The sequence below is a fragment of the Entelurus aequoreus genome, linkage group LG22 (genome assembly GCF_033978785.1).
Source record: "Entelurus aequoreus isolate RoL-2023_Sb linkage group LG22, RoL_Eaeq_v1.1, whole genome shotgun sequence".
NCBI classification, from domain to species: domain Eukaryota; kingdom Metazoa; phylum Chordata; class Actinopteri; order Syngnathiformes; family Syngnathidae; genus Entelurus; species Entelurus aequoreus.
In genome coordinates, this window is record NC_084752.1 from 30679138 (window position 1) to 30700992 (window position 21855).

Consider the following 21855-nt stretch of genomic DNA (forward strand, 5'->3'; position numbering starts at 1 on the left):
AATGATGGGCAAAATTCCACGTAAAAATGCACAATTACCGTTTGGCTATTTGGCTTAAATGTCATGTTTAGAATTATTGCTATTTTTCGAAAAACAACATTAGTTTAATAATACCAATGAGATCAAGAAGGCGCCTTAAAAACTAAGTTCTAATCTCACACTGAATCATGAAATGTTAAAAGTTACATTTTGGTGTCACTTGAGATCATGGTGTGAAATATGCAGCTTGTCCTGAGCGAAGGACAGTCAGTGATGGATAGAAGATGACAAGTAGACCTTGAAGGACATTGGGTATTACCCATCAGGTATCTGCTGTGCTGCACACACACACACACACACACACACACACACACACACACACACACACACACACACACACACACACACACACACACACACACACACACACACATACTGGTTATCATTTGGAATGGGGACCAAGTTTTTGATCATCTCTTGTGGGGACCACCCTTTCTACAGGTTGTGGAGGCATAAAAAAAATGGTGTAAAATGGCCACTGCCCAATTAGCTCATACACGACTTTAAATCTCTGGATTGATGAAGTAATGTGCTGATCATTCTTACTGGGGACCCTGGGGAAAAAAGAGTTAAAATAGTTCATAGGGACCAAATTTAAATAATTTTGCATAATTCATACAAATTTGTACGTGACTACTAAGGACAATTAAAACATTTTTTTTTTAAAGTTAAAATTAAAAATGACATGATCCTCGGAATACAGCACTACAGCTGTCCTCTTATAGGAAGTTTCACCACTTAAATGTTAAAGCAAATCCTGCATCTTCTGTGACATTACTGAAAACTGCTATTTAGCAGTAATGAAGTTGTCTGCAAGTCGAACTACCATATATAGAAGGATGGACAATTCTGAATGTGAATCATACTTTAAGGTAATAATGTTTTATAATCATGCTGTATGAAAATGTCATCCTAAGGAACACTAAATCAGATTTGGTTTTTGGAAAAATATATTAGTTGTAACTAAGGATGGATACCATACAGTACTATTAATGCCAGGATAACAAATGTTTCACTTTTCAAGAAAATTAATTTTCTCTTTTACCAATATTTGAAACACGTAAACAAAGTAACCCAAATTTCCATCCTAAATTTCCAACCATTTAAAAAAGTTTTCTATGGGACCTGTTTTTTTGTCCCCATACCGTCAGAGGTCCCCTAAAGGTGACTGTGTAAACAGAGTGATGTCCCCATTAAGTAAGCATTGCCAGAACACACACACACACACACACACACACACACGCCAACATGTGTCCTCTATCTTTTAAGTGTGTCCACTCTGACAGGATGCAAGTGTCTTGGGGGGGAATGTCACCTGGCAGTAAAAACAACATGGGAGAGCACGTGTGTTTCTTTGTATGTAGAGTCTGCACAGTTGCTTTTGTTAAAAAGAAAATGAACAAGAGAGAGAAATGTATATAGCAGAGTGTGTTTGTATGACAAGGACATTGATTAACCGACTTTGGCACATGCATACAAGTCGACATTAGCATAACGATATGTAGGGCAGCGGCAGTTGGGGCCAGTTAGTCACAAGTTAGTCATGAGTTACAATTAGGCTCTCAGCTGCCGGCCCCGACAAGACACGGAGATAATGAACAGAATAATAAATTATTGTGCGAAAGTTCCTTTATTCAAAAAGTCAAACTCGTATAGATTGAGAAGACACTGATTATTCATAGCCTAATTCCCAGTGCATTTGATTTGTACAGCTTACAGCCATACAAGTCCATATTTAGTGGCTCATAAAATGTGAATATTGATGACAAGATCAATATTGTTTATTATTATTTATAGTAATTAGCTATTTAGAGGGGAAAGCAAAATATCAATGCACCATATCAGGGTTTTTCCTGGCTCAAATTGAGGCAGAGTTGGTACAATCCTGACCATGCGGCAGAATTTTAAAGCAAAAAAAAAAATGGTAGTTTTTTTTCCCTCCATTTTACAGTAATATGCTGTAAAGAACACCATAAAATGTATTGTCATTTGTGTTCATTTGATGGGTAGTTTGCTGTAAAATCATAAGTCAAGCGCATATTTAGGTATTTATTTTTATTTAGGCCAAAAAATGTTTGGAAAGTATGTAAAAACAAATGTACCATCTTTCCATTTACAGTGATACACCGTTAAAAACTACAACCGTAGATTTTACAGTCAAAAACTGTCACAGTCAACAAAATTGAAACGCCCAAAACAGTAGTAGTTTTTTTCAATTTACAGTAATATGCTGTAAAGCAGTGTTTTTCAACATTTTTTGAGCCAAGGCACACTTTTTTCATAAAAAAAAAATACGGATGCACACCACCAGCAGAAAAGGTTAAGAAATGAAACTCCACCAGGTTGTCATGCCTTATTTTGAGTTTGTTGTTGTTTCCTTTGTATAGTGTTTTAGCTTCTGTCTTGCGCTGTTAATTTGGTGACACTTCCTGTTTTGTTGGTGTTTTCCTGTAGCAACGTCGCGCCTTCCTTTGAGTGCTATTGCCCGCACCTGCTTTGTTTTCGCAATCAAGACTATTTAAGTTGTGCGTACGCTATCCTTCTTTGTGGGGACACTGTTGATTGTCATGTCATGTACGGACGTGCTTTGTGGACGCCGTCTCCGCTCCACACGCTGTAAGTTTTTGCTGTCGTCCAGCATTCTGTTTTTGTTTCCTTTGTAGTCAGTTCAGTTTTACTTTTGTTTTGCATAGTCATGCCTATGCTTCAGTGCCTTTTCCTAGCGGGACTTGCCTTTTGTTCATTATTGGTTTAAGCGTTACATACCTTTTACATACCAAAAAAGGTTGAAAAACACTGTACTAGACAATGGCACATTATTATAATCAGTGATTTGCAAAAAAATATTTTTTGGACCAATTAGGTGAAGTTGCATAATTTCCCACGGCACACCAGACAATATGCCACGGCACACTAGAAGCCGCGGCACAGTGGTTGAAAAACACTGCTGTAAAGAACAATGTAAAATTCATTGTCATTTTTATTTATTTGTACTTTTTTAATTTAGGTAGCCAGGGACTGCAGATGGAAATGAGCTATATAGCTATAATCTGGTGCAGAACATATTTGTATTTGAACTTAATGTTTCTGTGCATTGGCCCTTCAAATAAAGACTAAACTAAACTAATTTGATGGGTAGTTTGATGTAAAGTGAAGTATTTTTATTTGGACAAAAAATGTTTGGGAAGTATGATAATATACTGTAATATTGGTTGCCATAATGGATACTCTTAAAGTTTAAAAGGTATGCAATTTCAAGCAGTACATATATTTTTTTCTGTCAAAATGAAAAAAATCCATTACATTTAGTGAGAAAATATGAAAGACACATTCCAGGTGTTTGCGGGCTAGATAAAATGATGTCGCTGGCCAGATCTGGCCCCCAAGCCTTGAGTTTGACATCTGTGGCCTAGGCACTTGCATAAGAGAATGATGGGCTCATAGCTTGTGTGGTGGGGCCACTTTTGCTCGACACACTCATACATGATTTTGAAGCAGCCTTCAAGCGCTCTGTGGACAAACATTTAAAGAAAAGTTAAACTACCACTGATAGCCACACACACACACACTAGGTGTGGTGAAATTTGTCCTCTGCATTCGAACCCATCCCCTTGTTCACCCCCTGGGAGGTGAGGGGAGCATTGAGCAGCAGCGGTGGCCACGCCCGGGAATCATTTTTGGTGATTTAACCCCCAATTCCAACCCTTGATGCTGAGTGCCAAGCAAGGAGGTAATGGCTTCCATTTTTATTGTCTTTGGTATGACTCGGCCGGGGTTTGAACTCCCAACCTCAGGGCGGACACTCTAACCACAAGGCCACTGAGCCTTGTGAATTATTACATTTTAACTGCCTGTTACGTTCATTTCTCTGCTCTGTTTCACCAGGACTCCCGCAGGCTGATTTTGCCTGCCATATCTGCAACGCTAAAAAACACAAACGTTAAAACATTTTTTTAAATAAACACGACATGCTTGGAATACTTTCTTGGGGTAACTCCTTTTAGTTGACCTTGTACCGGTCCATCTGTACCGTCATGAAACTCTACCTCATTCTATGCAAAATTCGAATAAATTCTTCAATCAATCGATCTATTATAATTAGACAGAAAAGGTTGGAAACAAAGCTAACACTACTAGCTGTGTTCACTTACCAGACACAAAATGTTCACAGCACAGTCTGGAGTGTTCTGTATAGGAGTCCAGTGATCCCTCCGTATCATGCTCCATATTGCAGAAATCCACTTGTCACGGCGGTCAATGTTATGCACCAATTAGCGGGAAAAAACACGATTCTATCTGTCGATATAGCGCCTCTATAGTGGCACAACTGCATTTGAAATACGTAGCTGCCGCAGAGGGACATCAATCGCTCAATAACACAGCCGGAGCTTTACGCTGTGTTGAGCGATATCAATCTCTCTGGCTGGGGGCGGCCGCCACACAATTTTGAACGTGGGAAAAACCCTCTAAATATTTATCAGCATCTGTCAAAGGTCAAATATAAGTGCACAAACACATTACTTTTATCATTTATTTACATTTTAAATGTTGTGTACGCCAAATTGGAAGTTTGCTTTTCTTCAGATGGATAAATCGATTTGTATTCATCCCAGAATGGGTAAATTATATGGTTGCAGTGCAGGTTTTAGCAGAAATAAAACCTAATGGAAAACAATACATGAGTAAAAAATACATATTGCGTACTAATAATTGCACTATGTGTAGATACGAATAAGCAAAAAACAGTATCCTAACAACCTAATTGCAGCAGATGGCACTAATCACATGAGTGCCTTTTTAAAGCATTACATGGATTCAATTATTTAAAGGCCTACTGAAAGCCACTACTACCGACCACGCAGTCTGATAGTTTATATATCAATGATGAAATCTTAACATTGCAACACATGCCAATACGGCCGGGTTAACTTATGAAGTGACATTTTAAAATTCCCGGGAAATATCCGGCTGAAACATCGCGGTATGATGACGTATGCGCGTGACGAAGTCCGAGTAACGGAAGTTATGGTACCCCGTAGAATCCTATACAAAAAGCTCTGTTTTCATTTCATAATTCCACAGTATTCTGGACATCTTTTGCAATTTTTTTAATGAACAATGAAGGCTGCAAAGAAGACAGTTGTAGGTGGGATCAGTGTATTAGCAGCGGACTACAGCAACACAACCAGGAGGACTTTGTTGGAGCGCTAGCCGCGCTAGCCGCGCTAGCCGCGCTAGCCGCGCTAGCCGTGCTAGCCGCGCTAGCCGCCGACTTCACCTTGACTTCCTACGTCTCCGGGCCGCCAAACGCATCGGGTGAAGTCCTTCGTCCTTCTGCCGATCGCTGGAACGCAGGTGAGCACGGGTGTTGATGAGCAAATGAGGGCTGGCTGGCGTAGGTGGAGAGCTAATGTTTTTAGCATAGCTCTGTGCAGTCTGGTTGCTAAGTTAGCTTCAATGGCGTCGTTAGCACAGCATTGTTAACCTTCGCCAGCCTGGAAAGCATTAACCGTGTATTTACATGTCCACGGTTTAATAGTATTGTTGATTTTCTATCTATACTTCCCGTCAGGGGTTTATTTCTTTTGTTTCTATATGCAGTTAAAGCAAGATGCTATCACGTTAGCTCGTAGCTAAAGCATTTCGCCGATGTATTGTCGTGGAGATAAAAGGCATTGAATGTCCATTCCGCGTTCTCGACTCTCATTTTCAAGAGGATATAGTATCCGAGGTGGTTTAAAATACAAATCCGTGATCCACAATAGAAAAAGGAGAGAGTGTGGAATCCAATGAGCCAGCTTGTACCTAAGTTACGGTCAGAGCGAAAAAAGATACGTCCATCGCTGCCTCTCAGGTCATTCACTGTAGCGTTCCTCATCCACAAATCTTTCATCCTCGCTCAAATTAATGGGGTAATCATCACTTTCTCGGTCCGGATCTCTCTCGCTCCATTGTAAACAACGGGGAATTGTGAGGAATACTAGCTCCTGTGACGTCACGCTACTTCCGGTACAGACAAGGCTTTTTTTTATCAGCGAGCAAAAGTTGCGAACTTTATCGTCGATGTTCTCTACTAAATCCTTTCAGCAAAAATATGGCAATATCGCGAAATGATCAAGTATGACACATAGAATGGATCTGCTATTCCCGTTTAAATGAAAAAAAATCATTTCAGTAGGCCTTTAAGATGTCAATAAACTTCTCAATCAATCAATCAATGTGTTGTTAAGTCTTGTTGGTAGAAAGCACCTGTGGTAGCAATCCTTACTGTAACAGTCTACTGCTGAAGGAGCTACTCAGGGCCCCACATTGTGAGAGGTACTGGACATTATGGATGTCAACTTAGTCAGCTTTCTTCTGTCTGCCAGCCTAGGACAGAGTCAGCTCTCTTAATCAGGTAATTAAAGAGGAACTGCACTTTTTTTTGACATTTTGCCTATAATTCAAAGTCATTTTCTAAACAAGAACACGTATGTTTTTCTTTTTTTATGCATTTTAATTAGTAAATAAATGCAGTTTAAAAGTCTGCTCACAATGGAGCCAATGGGAGTAGCTCTATAAAGCCCTTAAAAGACATACAAACACCTCATTAATGTTTTATATACATGATGTAAGTATATAAATAATGTACTAACAGGCACATTCATAATAACATGTCATATTTATGTATTTTGATCATTTTAAGCAAACGGTGGTGCATTAATTTAAAAAACGCATCACGTTTGCTTTTTTTCCCCCAAATACATCACTGATTATTACTCACTGTACAAACCCCGTTTCCATATGAGTTGGGAAATTGTGTTAGATGTAAATATAAACGGAATACAATGATTTGCAAATCCTTTTCAACCCATATTCAGTTGAATGTACTACAAAGACAACATATTTGATGTTCAAACTGATAAACATTTATTTTTTTTGCAAATAATCATTAACTTTAGAATTTGGTGCCAGCAACACGTGACAAAGAAGTTGGGAAAGGTGGCAATAAATACTGATAAAGTTGAGGAATGCTCATCAAACACTTATTTGGAACATCCCACAGGTGAACAGGCAAATTGGGAACAGGTGGGTGCCATGATTGGGTATAAAAGTAGATTCCATGAAATGCTCAGTCATTCACAAACAAGGATGGGGCGAGGGTCACCACTTTGTCAACAAATGCGTGAGCAAATTGTTGAACAGTTTAAGAAAAACCTTTCTGAACCAGCTATTGCAAGGAATTTAGGGATTTCACCATCCACGGTCCGTAATATCATCAAAGAGTTCAGAGAATCTGGAGAAATCACTGCACGTAAGCAGCTAAGCCTGTGACCTTCGATCCCTCAAGCTGTACTGCATCAACAAGCGACATCAGTGTGTAAAGGATATCACCACATGGGCTCAGGAACACTTCAGAAACCCACTGTCAGTAACTACAGTTGGTCGCTACATCTGTAAGTGCAAGTTAAAACTCTCCTATGCAAGGCGAAAACCGTTTATCAACAACACCCAGAAACGCCGTCGGCTTCGCTGGGCCTGAGCTCATCTAAGATGGACTGATACAAAGTGGAAAAGTGTTCTGTGGTCTGACGAGTCCACATTTCAAATTGTTTTTGGAAACTGTGGACGTCGTGTCCTCCGGACCAAAGAGGAATAGAACCATCCGGATTTTTATAGTCCCAAAGTTGAAAAGCCAGCATCTGTGATGGTATGGGGGTGTATTAGTGCCCAAGACATGGGTAACTTACACATCTGTGAAGGCGCCATTAATGCTGAAAGGTACATACAGGTTTTGGAGCAACATATGTTGCCATCCAAGCAACGTTACCATGGACGCCCCTGCTTATTTCAGCAAGACAATGCCAAGCTTCATGGTAAAAGAGTGCGGGTACTAGACTGGCCTGCCTGTAGTCCAGACCTGTCTCCCATTGAAAATGTGTGGCACATTATGAAGCCTAAAATACCACAACAGAGACCCCCGGACTGTTGAACAACTTAAGCTGTACATCAAGCAAGAATGGGAAAGAATTCCATCTCAAAAGCTTAAAAAATGTGTCTCCTCAGTTCCCAAACGTTTACTAAGTGTTGTTAAAAGGAAAGGCCATGTAACACAGTGGTGAACATGCCCTTTCCCAACTACTTTGGCACATGTTGCAGCTATGAAATTCTAAGTTAATTATTATTTGCAAAAAAAAATAAAGTTTATAAGTTTGAACATCAAATATCTTGTCTTTGTAGTGCATTCAATTGAATATGGGTTGAAAAGGATTTGCAAATCATTGTATTCCGTTTATATTTACATCTAACACAATTTCCCAACTCATATGGAAACGGGGTTTGTACAATGTCTGCTGTCATTAGGGTGCCGACTGCTGGGATGTTCATATTTGACCCTTTTAAAATGTCTACCATTTGCAAACTTGCTGGTGTGGAGTCCACAGATGCCTTTTTAATTAGACAGATGCTTGAAAGAGAAGCGATGATGCAGAGGGTTTAAATGACAAGTCAGCAGTGGCCGAGGGGCCTTTGCTCATAGCGGTGTGTGGAGAGGCCAAAACACGGAAGGACTAAGTTAGAAGTGGCCCTACATGTCCAAACACTTGGAGATAAATCTGTCTTGACCTAAATAAGTTGGCTGTGACGTTCTGTCGTCGGTGCTATGAAGATGCAGCTCTTAATTAGCTGGAAAAGGGAGGGAAAACACTGTTGGACACATAAGTGCAACGAGGGACTTCCCAACAGCAACTTTTTTGGAGAGCATTTAAACCAACAACTAGGTCAGGAGCACAAACTAATCATAATTCATAATTACTTCTTCATTGTCTATAGAACTACTTTTGATCTGCTTTTAACAACCAGTTTTTATCCCTACATTGGAGACTCCAATTTGTTCAAAATGTTCCTAATGAGAATAAACAGGGGTGGGTATAAATTGTCTTACAAATAAATTAAACTGTTGCAATTATTACATATAAAAACAATAAACAACTCAGTCTCACAGAACTTATACCTCCATTGTTTTTTTTACATTGGTAACTGCCATCTTCACCTTCCAGTAGTGGATGTGCGCTTCTAAATTGATGTTTATAATAAATTTGAATAAAATGTGTATTAAGTTTATTTATTTTTGTTCTTCAGTATCAAATGGCTTAAGTCGGTCAAAACATTTTTATAGTTCAAATAAGGATTTCTGTTGTTTTTTTAATATTTCAGGCAAACTGATGTTACTATAAACATATTTGACGTTAAAGACTATATATAGTGTTTTTATTCTTGAATCAGTTACTATAAACATATTTGACGTTAAAGATGTTAAATACTCTATATACCGTAATTTCCGGACTATAAGCCGCTACTTTTTCCCCTCGTTCTGGTCCCTGCGGCTTATACAAGGGTGCGGCTTATACAAGGGTGCGGCTTATATACGGCCTGTTCTTCTCCGACACCGACGAAGAGGATTTCGGTGGTTTTAGTACACAGGAGGAAGACGATGACACAATGATTAAAGACTGACTTTTCATATACCGGTAGGCTGGTTATTTTGATAACGTACAGGCGAGCACTTTGTATTACTTTGCACCGTTGTATTATTTGTACTCTACATGAATGCTGTTCGCCATGTCAAAGATGTGAAAGTTTGACTGAATGATTGAAAGATTTATTGTTGATAAATGGGACGCTTTGCGTTCCCAAACAGTCATCTCTGTCCCGACAATCCCCTCCGTGGTAGCAGGAACCCCGGTAATTACACATCAAAACCCTGCGGCTTATAGTCGGGTGCGGCTTATATATGGAGCAATCTGTATTTTCCCCTAAATTTAGCTGGTGCGGCTTATAGTCCGGAAATTACGGTAGTCTTTTTATTCTTGAATCAGTTACTATAATCATATTTGACGTTAAAAATGTTAAATACTCTATATAGTGTTTTTATTCTTGAATCAGTTACTATAAACATATTTGACATTAAAAATGTTAAATACTCTTTGGTCAGATGGTTATTTGCTTTGGTATTAATAAGCTGTATTCCCCATTGTAGTGTAGTGTACATATTGTGCATAAACAGTTAGGAGTTGCTGTAGTTGACACAGTTATTACAGTAGCTGACATGGAATGAATCCTGCATGTTGTTTGCTTTGAAAGTCTCTCACAGCTGCGCCAACACTGATTAGTTCTTGTTAACGCTCCACTGCCATGTCGAGCGTGTCATGTGACGCTGATGTGCAGTATATCAAACAGGTAAATGTGCGCATCAAGACGAGGAAAGGAGAAAGTCAGGTCTGTTATTGTGCATGTTTACGTGTCACTGGACACAATGTGGTCACATGATAACCCAGTTTCAAATGTTTCATATCCCACCCGGGCCTCTTTCATATGTGGATATAAAAACGGATATTTATGTGATGTGTCCATGTCGCATTTATTTGACCAGAATGTCACCAAAAAGCGTCATAATTATTCGCCAAAATAGATGGTTATAAAATAATTTGTTGATAACGGAGCAGAAAACAGGTAAAAATGAAATGTTTTAGGAACTCGAGTGAAACTTCCACCACTCCGACTGCTCACCCACAGACTCTCTTCAAGCAGACATCGAAGCAAATTATCCTGTAAATCTGGGAGAGCCAAAATACAGCTACTATAAACATGTTTGACGTTAAAGACTATATATATTGTTTTTATTCTTGAATTGGTTACTATAAACTATGGGTGTGGGAAAAAATAGATTCGAATTCAAATCGCCATTCTCACGTTGTACGATTCAGTATCGATTCTCATTTTTCAAAAATCAATTTTCTACCCCCGCTCCCGGCAATGTGTATGTGCCTTCTGGGCTACCGTAGGTATTGCGCAAAAAGCAGCGTGGCTACCTGGTGATGGGGATTTGATGTATGAATCATTTATTTTGTTGTTTTACACAAAGAAATAGTTCATAATGAACAGTTACAGTATTTTTGTATAATTGATGGTAATGTTTTGGCAAGTTCTGGCACAGACTGGCTAGCCGAGCCTACCAATTGTATTCTATTAATGTTACAGTCACAGGAGCTGTATTACTGTATTTTATTGTTCCGGTAACTGAGTGTCAAATTCAGTCAGACGTTAAAACGTTTTGTTCTAGTTAAAATTTGTGCAAGCATGAATATATCAGACAACATATTGTTGTCTTGGATTTACATTTGTGTGTTTACATTATTGCAATCAGTTGATAAAACATTGTCCTTTACAATTATAAAAGCTTTTTACAAAAATCTACTACTCTGCTTGGATGTCAGCAGACTGGGGTAGATCCTGCTGAAATCCTATGTATTGAATGAATAGACAATCCTTTTGAATCAGAAAAATATGGTTTTTGAATTGAGAATAGAGTTGAATCGAAAAAATCGATTTATAATCGAACCGTGACCCCAAGAATCGATATTGATTCGAATCGTGGGACACCCAAAGATTCGCAGCCCTACTATAAACATATTTGACGTTAAAAAAAAAATTGAATACTCTATATAGTGTTTTTATTCTTGAATCAGGTACTACAAATATATTTGACGTTAAAGACTATATATATTGTTTTTATTCTTGAATCAGTTACTATAAACATATTTGACGTTAATTTTTTAAATACTCTATATAGTGTTTTTATTTTTGAATCGGTTACTATAAACATATTTGACGTTAAAGACTATATATATTGTTTTTATTCTTGAATCGGTTACTATAAACATATTTGACGTAAACATTTTTTAAATACTCTATATAGTGTTTTTATTCTTGAATCGGTTACTGTAAACATATTTGACGTTAAAGACTATATATATTGTTTTTATTCCTGAATCAGTTACTATAAACATATTTGACGTAAACAAATGTAAATACTCTATATAGTGTTTTTATTCTTGAATCGGTTACTATGAACATATTTGACGTTAAAAATTTTAAATATAGTGTTTTTATTCTTGAATCGGTTACTATAAACATATTTGACGTTAAAGACTATATATATATTGTTTTTATTTTTGAATCGGTTACTGTTAACATATTCGACGTTAAAATGTTTAAATACTCTATATAGTGTTTTTATTCTTGAATCGGTTACTATAAACATATTTGACGTTAAAGACTATATATATATTGTTTTTATTCTTGAATCGGTTACTATAAACATATTTGACGTAAAAAAAAATTAAATACTCTATATAGTGTTTTTATTCTTGAATCGGTTACTATAAACATATTTGACGTTAAAGACTATACATATTGTTTTTATTCTTGAATCGGTTACTATAAACATATTTGACGTAAAAAAAAATTAAATACTCTATATAGTGTTTTTATTCTTGAATCGGTTACTATAAACATATTTGATGTAAACATTTTTTAAATACTCTATATAGTGTTTTTATTCTTGAATCGGTTACTGTAAACATATTTGACGTTAAAGACTATATATATTGTTTTTATTCTTGAATCAGTTACTATAAACATATTTGACGTAAACAAATGTAAATACTCTATATAGTGTTTTTATTCTTGAATCGGTTACTATAAACATATTTGACATTAAAGACCATATATATTGTTTTTATTCTTGAATCGGTTACTATAAACATATTTGACGTAAAAAAAAAAAAACTCCATTGTGTTTTTATTCTTGAATCGGTTACTATAAACATATTTGACGTTAAAGACTATATATATTGTTTTTATTCTTGAATCGGTTACTATCAACATATTTGACGTAAAAAAAAATTAAATACTCTATTTAGTGTTTTTATTCTTAAATCAGCTACTATACACATATTTGACGTTAAAAATGTTAAATACTGTATATAGTGTTTTTATTCTTAAATGAGCTACTATAAACATAGTTGATGTTAAAAACGTTAAATACTGTATATAGTGTTTTTATTCTTGAATCAGTTACTATAAACATATTTGACGTTAAAAATGTTATCAAACGTAATAACGTAGGAAATTACAAAATGAAAGATAACGTCAAAGTTACGTTGCTGAGTAACTAATTACTCCTACAATGAGGTAACTAACTCAATTACTTTTTGGGAAAAGTAATTTGTAACTGTAATTAGTTACTTTTTTAAGGTAAGATGACCAACACAGTTAAAGTTTATTTGGAATATGCATGCAATACAACTACAAAGTAATGCATCACATGTTTCCAGTTGTTTCACCACAGCATGTCCGAAAAGGTGTAGGTAGAAGCAGAGCTGATTTAATCCTACTCCTTTTCATACCACAGCAAGCAGATCAATGAAGTACTACCGTATTTTTCGGACTATAAAGGTACACTAAAAATCCTTTCATTTTCTCAAAAATCGACAGTGCGCCTTATAACCCGGTGTGCCTAATATACGGCATAATTCTGGTTGTGCTTACTGACCCTGAAGCAATTTTATTTGGTACATGGTGTAATGATAAGTGTGACCAGTAGATGGCAGTCACACATAAGAGATACGTGTGGACTGCAATATGATGGCAGTAAACAACACCAAAAGTTTAAATGTTCCATTGAGAATATAAAACATTACACACGGCGCTCAAAAATCTGTCAGAATTTTTTTAGTATGACTTCGGTAAGCTATGAAGTCGCACCGCTTGATGGATTGCGGGCGCATTAAACATACGAGTATTATTATGTGTGTTTATAAGGATGGCACCTATTACCAGACATTATCTGCCGTTTTGTTTCGCAATATTATGCAAAACCAACTTTTCTTATCTTCTGGTAACTGCTGATCTGTAATTGGGATCTGCATAAGTCCGGAAAATGTGCGCGTGTCCGCCATTGTAGTCCATACCAACACCGTAGTCATAAGCTTCTTATGTGGCATTGATCTTCCGCTGTTGCCATTTCTAATATAAAGTAGCATAAAGTTCTTACTTATATCTGTCAGTAGACTAGCTATCAAAGCGCTAAAAACTGTAGTGTGTTTACATAATTCACCCAAGGAACTTTAGTTATTAGAGGGTTCCAGTCGGATGGTTTTTCACGGGACACATTTCCGGCGTTGATGTTGCACTAGTGAGCCACGGATGAGGAGATGCTGCTCCTTTATTGATTTCAGTTACACTACCGTTCAAAAGTTTAGGGTCACATTGAAATGTCCTTATTTTTCAATGAAGATAACTTTAAACTAGTCTTAACTTGAAAGAAATACACTCTTTACATTGCTAATGTGGTAAATGACTATTCGAGCTGCAAATGTCTGGTTTTTGGTGCAATATCTACATAGGTGTATAGAGGCCCATTTCCAGCAACTATCACTCCAGTGTTCTAATGGTACAATGTGTTTGCTCATTGGCTCAGAAGGCTAATTGATGATTAGAAAACCCTTGTGCAATCATGTTTACACATCTGAAAACAGTTTAGCTCGTTACAGAAGCTACAAAACTGACCTTCCTTTGAGCAGATTGAGTTTCTGGAGCATCACATTTGTGGGGTCAATTAAACGCTCAAAATGGCCAGAAAAAGAGAACTTTTCATCTGAAACTCGTCTACTCTTGTTCTTAGAAATGAAGGCTATTCCACAAAATTGTTTGGGTGACCCCAAACTTTTGAACGGTAGTGTAAGTCTGAATGTCATTAAAACAGTTAGCTCTATCTTTTGACACTTCTTCCACCCCCGTCCTTGCACGCTACACCGGTACAACAAAGATGACGGGGAGAAGACGCTGTCGAAGGTGAGCCACGTAAATAAGACCGCACTGCAAAAAGTCAGTGTTCAAAAGCAAGAAAAAAGAAATACAAAAATTAGGGGGATTTTATTTGAACTAAGCAAAATTATCTGCCAATAGAACAAGACACCGCATTGATTTTAAATTACTTTGAATTGTTTTTAAATCCCTAAATGGTCTGGCCCCACAATACCTGACCGAGCTGCTGCATCATCATACCTCGTCTAGATCCTTAAGGTCAGCTGACCAAATGCTTTTGGCGGTCCCCAGATCCAGGCTAAAGACCAGAGGGGACAGAGCCTTTTCCGTTGCCGCCCTTAAGCTCTGGAACAGCCTTCCCCTCCACATTAGGTCAGCCCAGAGCCTGGGGGTCTTCAAAACCCTCCTTAAGACCTACCTCTTTTCGCTGACCTTTGACCCGAGCTGAGTCCGCCCACTAGGCCACGATTTCTAGTCCCCCCCTCCCACCCCTTCCCTTTAGTTTTATTTTTCAATTTGTCGCACTTTTATTATTATTTTTATTCTGCAAATGTTTTACTTTTTATTCGACCCCTTTTACCGTATTGCATTTGCACTATCTTGTTCAGCACATTCATTGTTTATGTTCTTTGTTTGTTTTTTTTGTTTTGTTTAGTTTTTTGCTCTATGCTTTTTTTTAACCTGTAAAGCACCTTGGTTCAATTTAAAAGTTGTTGAAAACGTGCTATATAAATAAAGTTGACTTGACTTGACAATTTGGCTTGTCAAGACTTTCCAAAACAAGTCAAATTAGCTAACCTCAATGAACCCAAAAATACCTTAAAATAAGTATATTCTCACTAATAACAACTGTACTACTATAAGAGTATGTATTTTCTATTGTTTCATTGAAAATAAAACAGCAAAAGTCCATTTGGCTGTCATCTGTTTTAATTATGAGACACAATTGTGTCAAAGTCATGATTTTTTTTTCATGCTTGAAATAAGAAATTATTACTTTAAAAAAGCAGTTTCATACTTGTGAGTGTTGATGACACAGCTTTGCATCACTTGATATTCTAGTTTCAGGCATGTTTTACTCAATATAGGTCATCAAATCTCAGCAACAAGCTGTAATATCTTACTGAGATCATTTAGGACCAAAACCCTTAAAACAAGTAAAACACTAACATAAAATCTTCTTAGTGAGAAGAATTATCTTATCAGACAGAAAATAAGCAAATATCACCCTTATTTGAGATATTTCATCTTACTTAGATTTCCGTTTTTGCAGTGCGCCCACAAAACGGTGCATCCTGGCGAGACTGTCAGAAAGCGGCTTGAACCACCATTACATGTTATGTAGACCACAAGGAAGTGTTTTACATTTAGAAAATAATCATAATATGACCCCTTTAATGCGCCTTCGGTGCACCATTTGTATGAAAAATTACTCAAGTACTATTTAACTGTAGAGCAGTGGTTCTTAACCTTGTTGGAGGTACCGAACCCCACCAGTTTCATATGTGCATTCACCGAACCCTTCTTTAGTGAAAAAATAAATACAAAATTTCAAATTCAAGACAAAGTTATATGTTTTTTTACTGGTGCACAAAATGAACCGTGCATGAACATCACCTTGTTCAAAGAACCAAAGCAACACAGTGCATGAACTCACAACTAATTGCACACCTGCAAATCAGATGGAACATTAGAGGGAACATTGTTTGGGGGTATCCACAATACGCTGATAGGGAGAAGTTTTTATTTACACGATGAGTCAGGTGTGTCTTGACCTCCGCCAAACCCCTGAGGCCGACTAGCCGAACCCCTAGGGTTCGATCGAATCCAGGTTAAGAACCATTGCTGTAGAGTAACTTCTGATTTATTTAGTTTGTAAGTGAACATTTAAAAAAAGGGGGTGACGGTCGTGCGGACATGTGGCGATTAGGCTCCGTTTGGTGAGATGGAGTCCAATGTTTTTGCTGGCCTCAAATTGAGCGCCACCACCAATAAGAGCTTTGTTTGGGATTTGCTTTTCTCCTCCTACCCCATGTTTACCTTTTTTCCTTTCTTTTTTATGAAGCACTGCCCTAGTAGCGATCCATCAGTTTTCCCGTTCAGTCTACCCTGTATACCAGACCTATGGCATTCTGCGGCCCTTTGTGCGTCCCTGTCCGGCCCGCGTGAGGCCAATCATAAATTACAAAATACATTTTAAAAAGTATCTATGTCGAGTGTGCAATACAACGGTGCTGCTTTTGTTTTGAAAAGCGTTATTTGTATTACTTCCGTGTGGACGTATGCGCGTGCGTGATTGTGAGTGAATGTGAACAGCTGCAATCACAAATGACAAAATAAAGTTGAAAAAACATCTATGTCGTGCGCGCAATACAACTGTGCTGCTTTTATTTTGAAAAGTGTTATTTATATGCGTATGTCCGTGTGTAACCTGTGAGTGAAGGTGCACAGCGACAAGTGATGCACGGTTTACACCCGAGACGCTAAAAAGAGAAAAGTTGATGACGAATGGCGTGTTTTCAACAAGACATGGACTGCCAAGCAACGTTCCCTCTAAGGTGCGCGCCTGCGCAATTGCGCACTGCTCAAGCGTCCTCTGCGCACAGCAAATATATGCTGCGCACCAAATCAAATCCCATCTGAATTCTAAACAAAATAAACACATTTATTCTGTGTAATTTTGCAATGCAACTCTGAGTGACAGTGACAACAAGCGGCCCTAACGGTGTTCGTCAACACCGTTCAATTGAACACCCTTCAATTATTGTAACGTCTATCGAGATGCTTCGAGGCCAGGAATTATATTGATCACTTTATTGAGCAAAACTGTTTTTATTCGGCCATAACCACACCAAAAACATGAGTAAAACACTTCTATCTCGAAAAACTAGTCATTTTCTGCCGTACAAACCAGGCCAAAACCAACTTGTCATCTGTCACCAACACGCATACCACTAAACCACTGGTGCGTTTATGGCCACACAAAAAGTCGGACAACTCAAACACCACACAAAGTTACACTATGACTCCTCAGTCATACGTGTGCTTATTTACTGTCATTTATTATTAATGTTAATTTATTTATATTAATCATGAAATGCTGTTACTAGATAAAGTTACAGGAATGCACACTTCATCCTATGCTTACATTTCATTGTGCAACATGAGGATGTTTAAGAGGAACTAAATGTGATCTCTGAAAGGGGTACAAATGATTTCCAAAGCAGTGCTTTTGGTATAAAGTTAAGTTAGGTTAAATGAAAGTATTATTATTATTATTATTATTATTATTATTATTATTATTATTATTATTTATCTTACGGTATATATCAAAAATAATATTGAGCAAAATTTAATTGAAATATTGTCGATGTGGCCCTCCAGCAGTGCTCGGGTTGCTCATGCGGCCCCCGGTAATTGCCCACCCCTGCTGTATACTGTCTGTCAGTACGCCTTTTAATCCGGTGCGCCCTATGGTCTGGAAAATACGGTAATCTAATAAAAGTACATCATCTGTGTGCAGCAGCATTGTCTGCTCTTGGAAAACGTGTGTTTTCTCAAAGTTGTTTCTGTGTGTGTTCTCTTTACAGTGCGGCAAAGGAGCGGAGAACTTCGACAAGTTCTTCACGCGCACACAGCCCCAGCTGACACCCCCTGACGAGCTGGTGATCGCCAACATCGACCAGGCCGAGTTTGCGGGCTTCTCCTTCATCAACCCACAGTTTGTACACCCGTCGTTCAGCCCCAGCGCGTGAGAAAGACGGCCCGAGCGCCCCCTTTTCACCCCCCTTCCCCCGCCCCGCTGTGTGAAGGGTCTCCTCTACTCACTGCCACCATTAAAACTCACCACCTAACACCCGACCACCACTCGACATGACTACACTTGATGTTTCTAATCCATGAGCAGCGTTCTAAGGCATGCTTATTTGTTCTCTATGCTATATTTTGCAGTCTCGGTTCGGTTCATTCTTGGCCACCGCAAGAAGGCTTTAGATTATTCCTGAGCATGTACTGTGTACAACCATGTCCTTTCTAACCAAGCTCTACCAAAACTGGACGCTGTGAGAAGGAATATTGTTTATCTATGCCAGTAAATGATGAAAGTAAAGGAGTGTATCAATTATAGGAGGAAAAACAACAACACTTTTGTTTAAGGCATGGACTCTTTTTGAAAAAGATGCACGAACTATTTGACAAACATCTCTCGCTTGGTTCTCATGAAGGTTGTGGAGATAGCTTAGCCAAATATTGTATGAAGGAGAGGTGGTGCAATGTTCCCCTGGATCATGTTTACTTCGTTTCTCTCTGCCAATCATATTTTTGCATTATTTGACGCTCGACATAATCATCTCCCGTTGAAATGAAGCGCAAACTCGTATTTTAACATCAGAAGCGGTGGCGCCTGTAAAGAAAGCGCCACGTGGCCATTAAAGTCGGTCCGTTGGTTCCAAGCTACATTACTTGACTTGATATCTGAAGATCGTAGTTGCTAGGAGACGTACAGTCGTGCTCAGTTACGACTCGTAGGACAGAGAGACACTTGCGTGTAGAATTTTAGAAGTTAATGCTAAAAGTTTACAGTGTGTTGCCAAGTGTTTTAGTCCCCTTATAATGTGCTAATAGTGTTGTGGAGGGGGGAGTGGCCTGCGGGCCTGCAGCGGAACGGGTTGTGCCAGGACCGGCCTCGAAGACGGTGAAGACAGTGACAGGTGCGTAGATGGCCCAGGTGGTCCTTGTTATGTAATCTAGAGTGTCCGCCCTGAGATCGGTAGGTTGGAGTTCAAATCCCAGCTGAGTCATACCAAAGACTATAAAAATGGGACCCATTACCTCCCTGCTTGGCACTCAGCATCAAGGGTTGGAATTGGGGGTTAAATCACCAAAATGATTCCCGGGCGCGGCGCCGCTGCTGCCCACTGCTCCCCAAGGGGATGGGTCAAATGCAGAGGACAAATTTCACCACACCTAGTGTGTGTGTGACAATCATTGGTACTTTAACTTTAACTTAACTTTAACTGTCGCCTTTATTAGCAGCAGCCGGAAGGAGACACGTGGTTGGAGCTGGAGCGAGAGAAACGGACAGGAAAAACACAGTTTGCTGGAAAGCAAAACCCCTGCACAAATTTATGAAAATAAAACAGTGTTACAACCCTGATCCGGGCTCTCGTGGCAGTATTTGGTGGTCTGAGGAACCCAAGTTGGGCACCAAATTGTGGAGGTTGCCCTTTCCAGCAAACTGTCTTTTTCCTGTCCGTCTCTCTCGCTCTCGCTTCAGCTCCAACCACGTGTCTCCTCCTGGCTGCTGCTAATAAAGACGACAGGTGATTAGATAACAAGGTCCACCTGGGCCATCTACGCACCTGTCGCTGTCTTCCAGACCGGTCCTGGCACACCCCGTTCCGCGGCAGGCCCGCAGGCCACGCCCCCCTCCACAAGTGTACAATATGCTTGCTGTTTACGACATACAGCAGGGAAGGGATTCATATGGCCCCATTCCTGGGTGGATTTCAGGTGAGAGGATGGTGGCGGGGGTTACTGTATTTTCCGGGCTATAGAGCGCACCTGTATATAAGCCGCACCCACTAAATTTTACAGCAAAAAATAGTTTTCCAAGTATTAGACGCACCAGACTATAAGCCGCAGATACATACATCGCTATATAAGTTATTTACACAGAAAGATTCTGTAAATGTTTCCAAACGGCTGATCAAACAAAACCGAAGTAATCGTCATGGACCTAAGTTAATAATACTAACACAGACACTTGTAAACGTGTTAGCATATTCGCTAGTGCTAGCGTCGTTACATTACAATAGCACTTACAAATATGCATGAAAACACTCCTACAGATGTCACACATGGGACGGTTTAAGAAAGCCTTAACAGTTTTGGTTATATTGTAAAACTCACAAACGAGAATGAAGTATCCATACGAGTAGTAACGCTATGGATGGCTGGTAGACTGAACGGCACTCTTCTTCCGGTTGAAAGCACTGAATGTAAGGACACTGCAGTGATCGTACTCGTCCAAAAGATGGCACCATAGCACAAACAATGAAACACTTTCTAATTTTATTTGCTTTTTAAAAAAAAAATTTTTTACTATTTTTATTGTGGCCATCAGCAAAGAAAAATCCATAACTTAGCCACGCCGTTTTATAAGCCGTACTTTAACTTTAACTTAACTTTAACTGTCGCCTTTATTAGCAGCAGCCGGGAGGAGACACGTGGTTGGAGCTGGAGCAAGAGAAACGGACAGGAAAAACACAGTTTGCTGGAAAGCAAAACCCCTGCACAAATTTATCATTCAAAGCGTAGGAAATAAGTCGCGGCTTATAGTGCGGAATTTACGGGCATAATCTCGCAATGCAGTCTGCCTAAAATTATGGAAAGTGCCACTCTACATAGAAACTGACGCTGTGGTCAAAGTTAGAATTGCCACATAACACATTTTAAGATATTAATTTATTTGGCGGATAAAGTGGTTAGTGCATGCCACGCTTCATGTGTCAGGTAAAGCAGAATGAATGGGGCCGTAGGAATCCCCTTCCTACTGTAACGATGTCATCAAAATTAGCCTTCACATTAGATTTCTTGAGTACGGTTGATATAATTAGGATGGAATTTTGATAAAATATTTTTTTCCTTATCCCTTGAGGAAAAATCATATTTAATAACAGGGCCATTCTACCAAGTCGGTACCATTTGCCTGTTGCAACTCTCTCAGCATAAACGTGATTTTCTGCAGACTTTAAATTTATAGAAAGCTCCTCAACCCAAGACTTATTATTACTTAGTTTTTGAGCATAGAATTAGCAGACACATGAAACACAGCCATGTTGTCACAAAGCACATTACAGTAATTCAGTGAAACATTGTATTTCAACAAACATCAAAACACCGTTTAGGTAACAGGACTGTATTCGACTATACAGTGAAGTACGAACACATGAGTGTACTTGGTATTGGGATTCCCTTGGGTTGCAGAGGACCTGGATGATGCAACTTCCTGTGACTTGATTTTTCAAAAGGGGGTAATAATAATAATACGTTAGTTATTTTCTGTTGCGCCGAAAAAGACACACTAAATAGTATAGTATTGCCTATAAAATTGTTCTAAGTACACCTCTGCATGTAACATTGTATGCTTATCAAAGAAAACAAAAA

General features: G+C 38.6%; 1 protein-coding gene across 1 annotated transcript in view; it reads left to right on the forward strand.

Annotated features, from left to right (window-relative positions):
• Positions 1-19315, forward strand: part of prkcaa (protein kinase C, alpha, a) — a 423303-nt gene extending 403988 nt beyond the window's left edge. Inside the window, 1 exon segment of the mRNA XM_062032863.1 lies at positions 18279-19315. Within this exon segment, the coding sequence (XP_061888847.1) occupies positions 18279-18443 (165 nt within the window). The 3' untranslated portion in view covers positions 18444-19315.
• The last annotated feature ends 2540 nt before the right edge of the window (positions 19316-21855 follow it).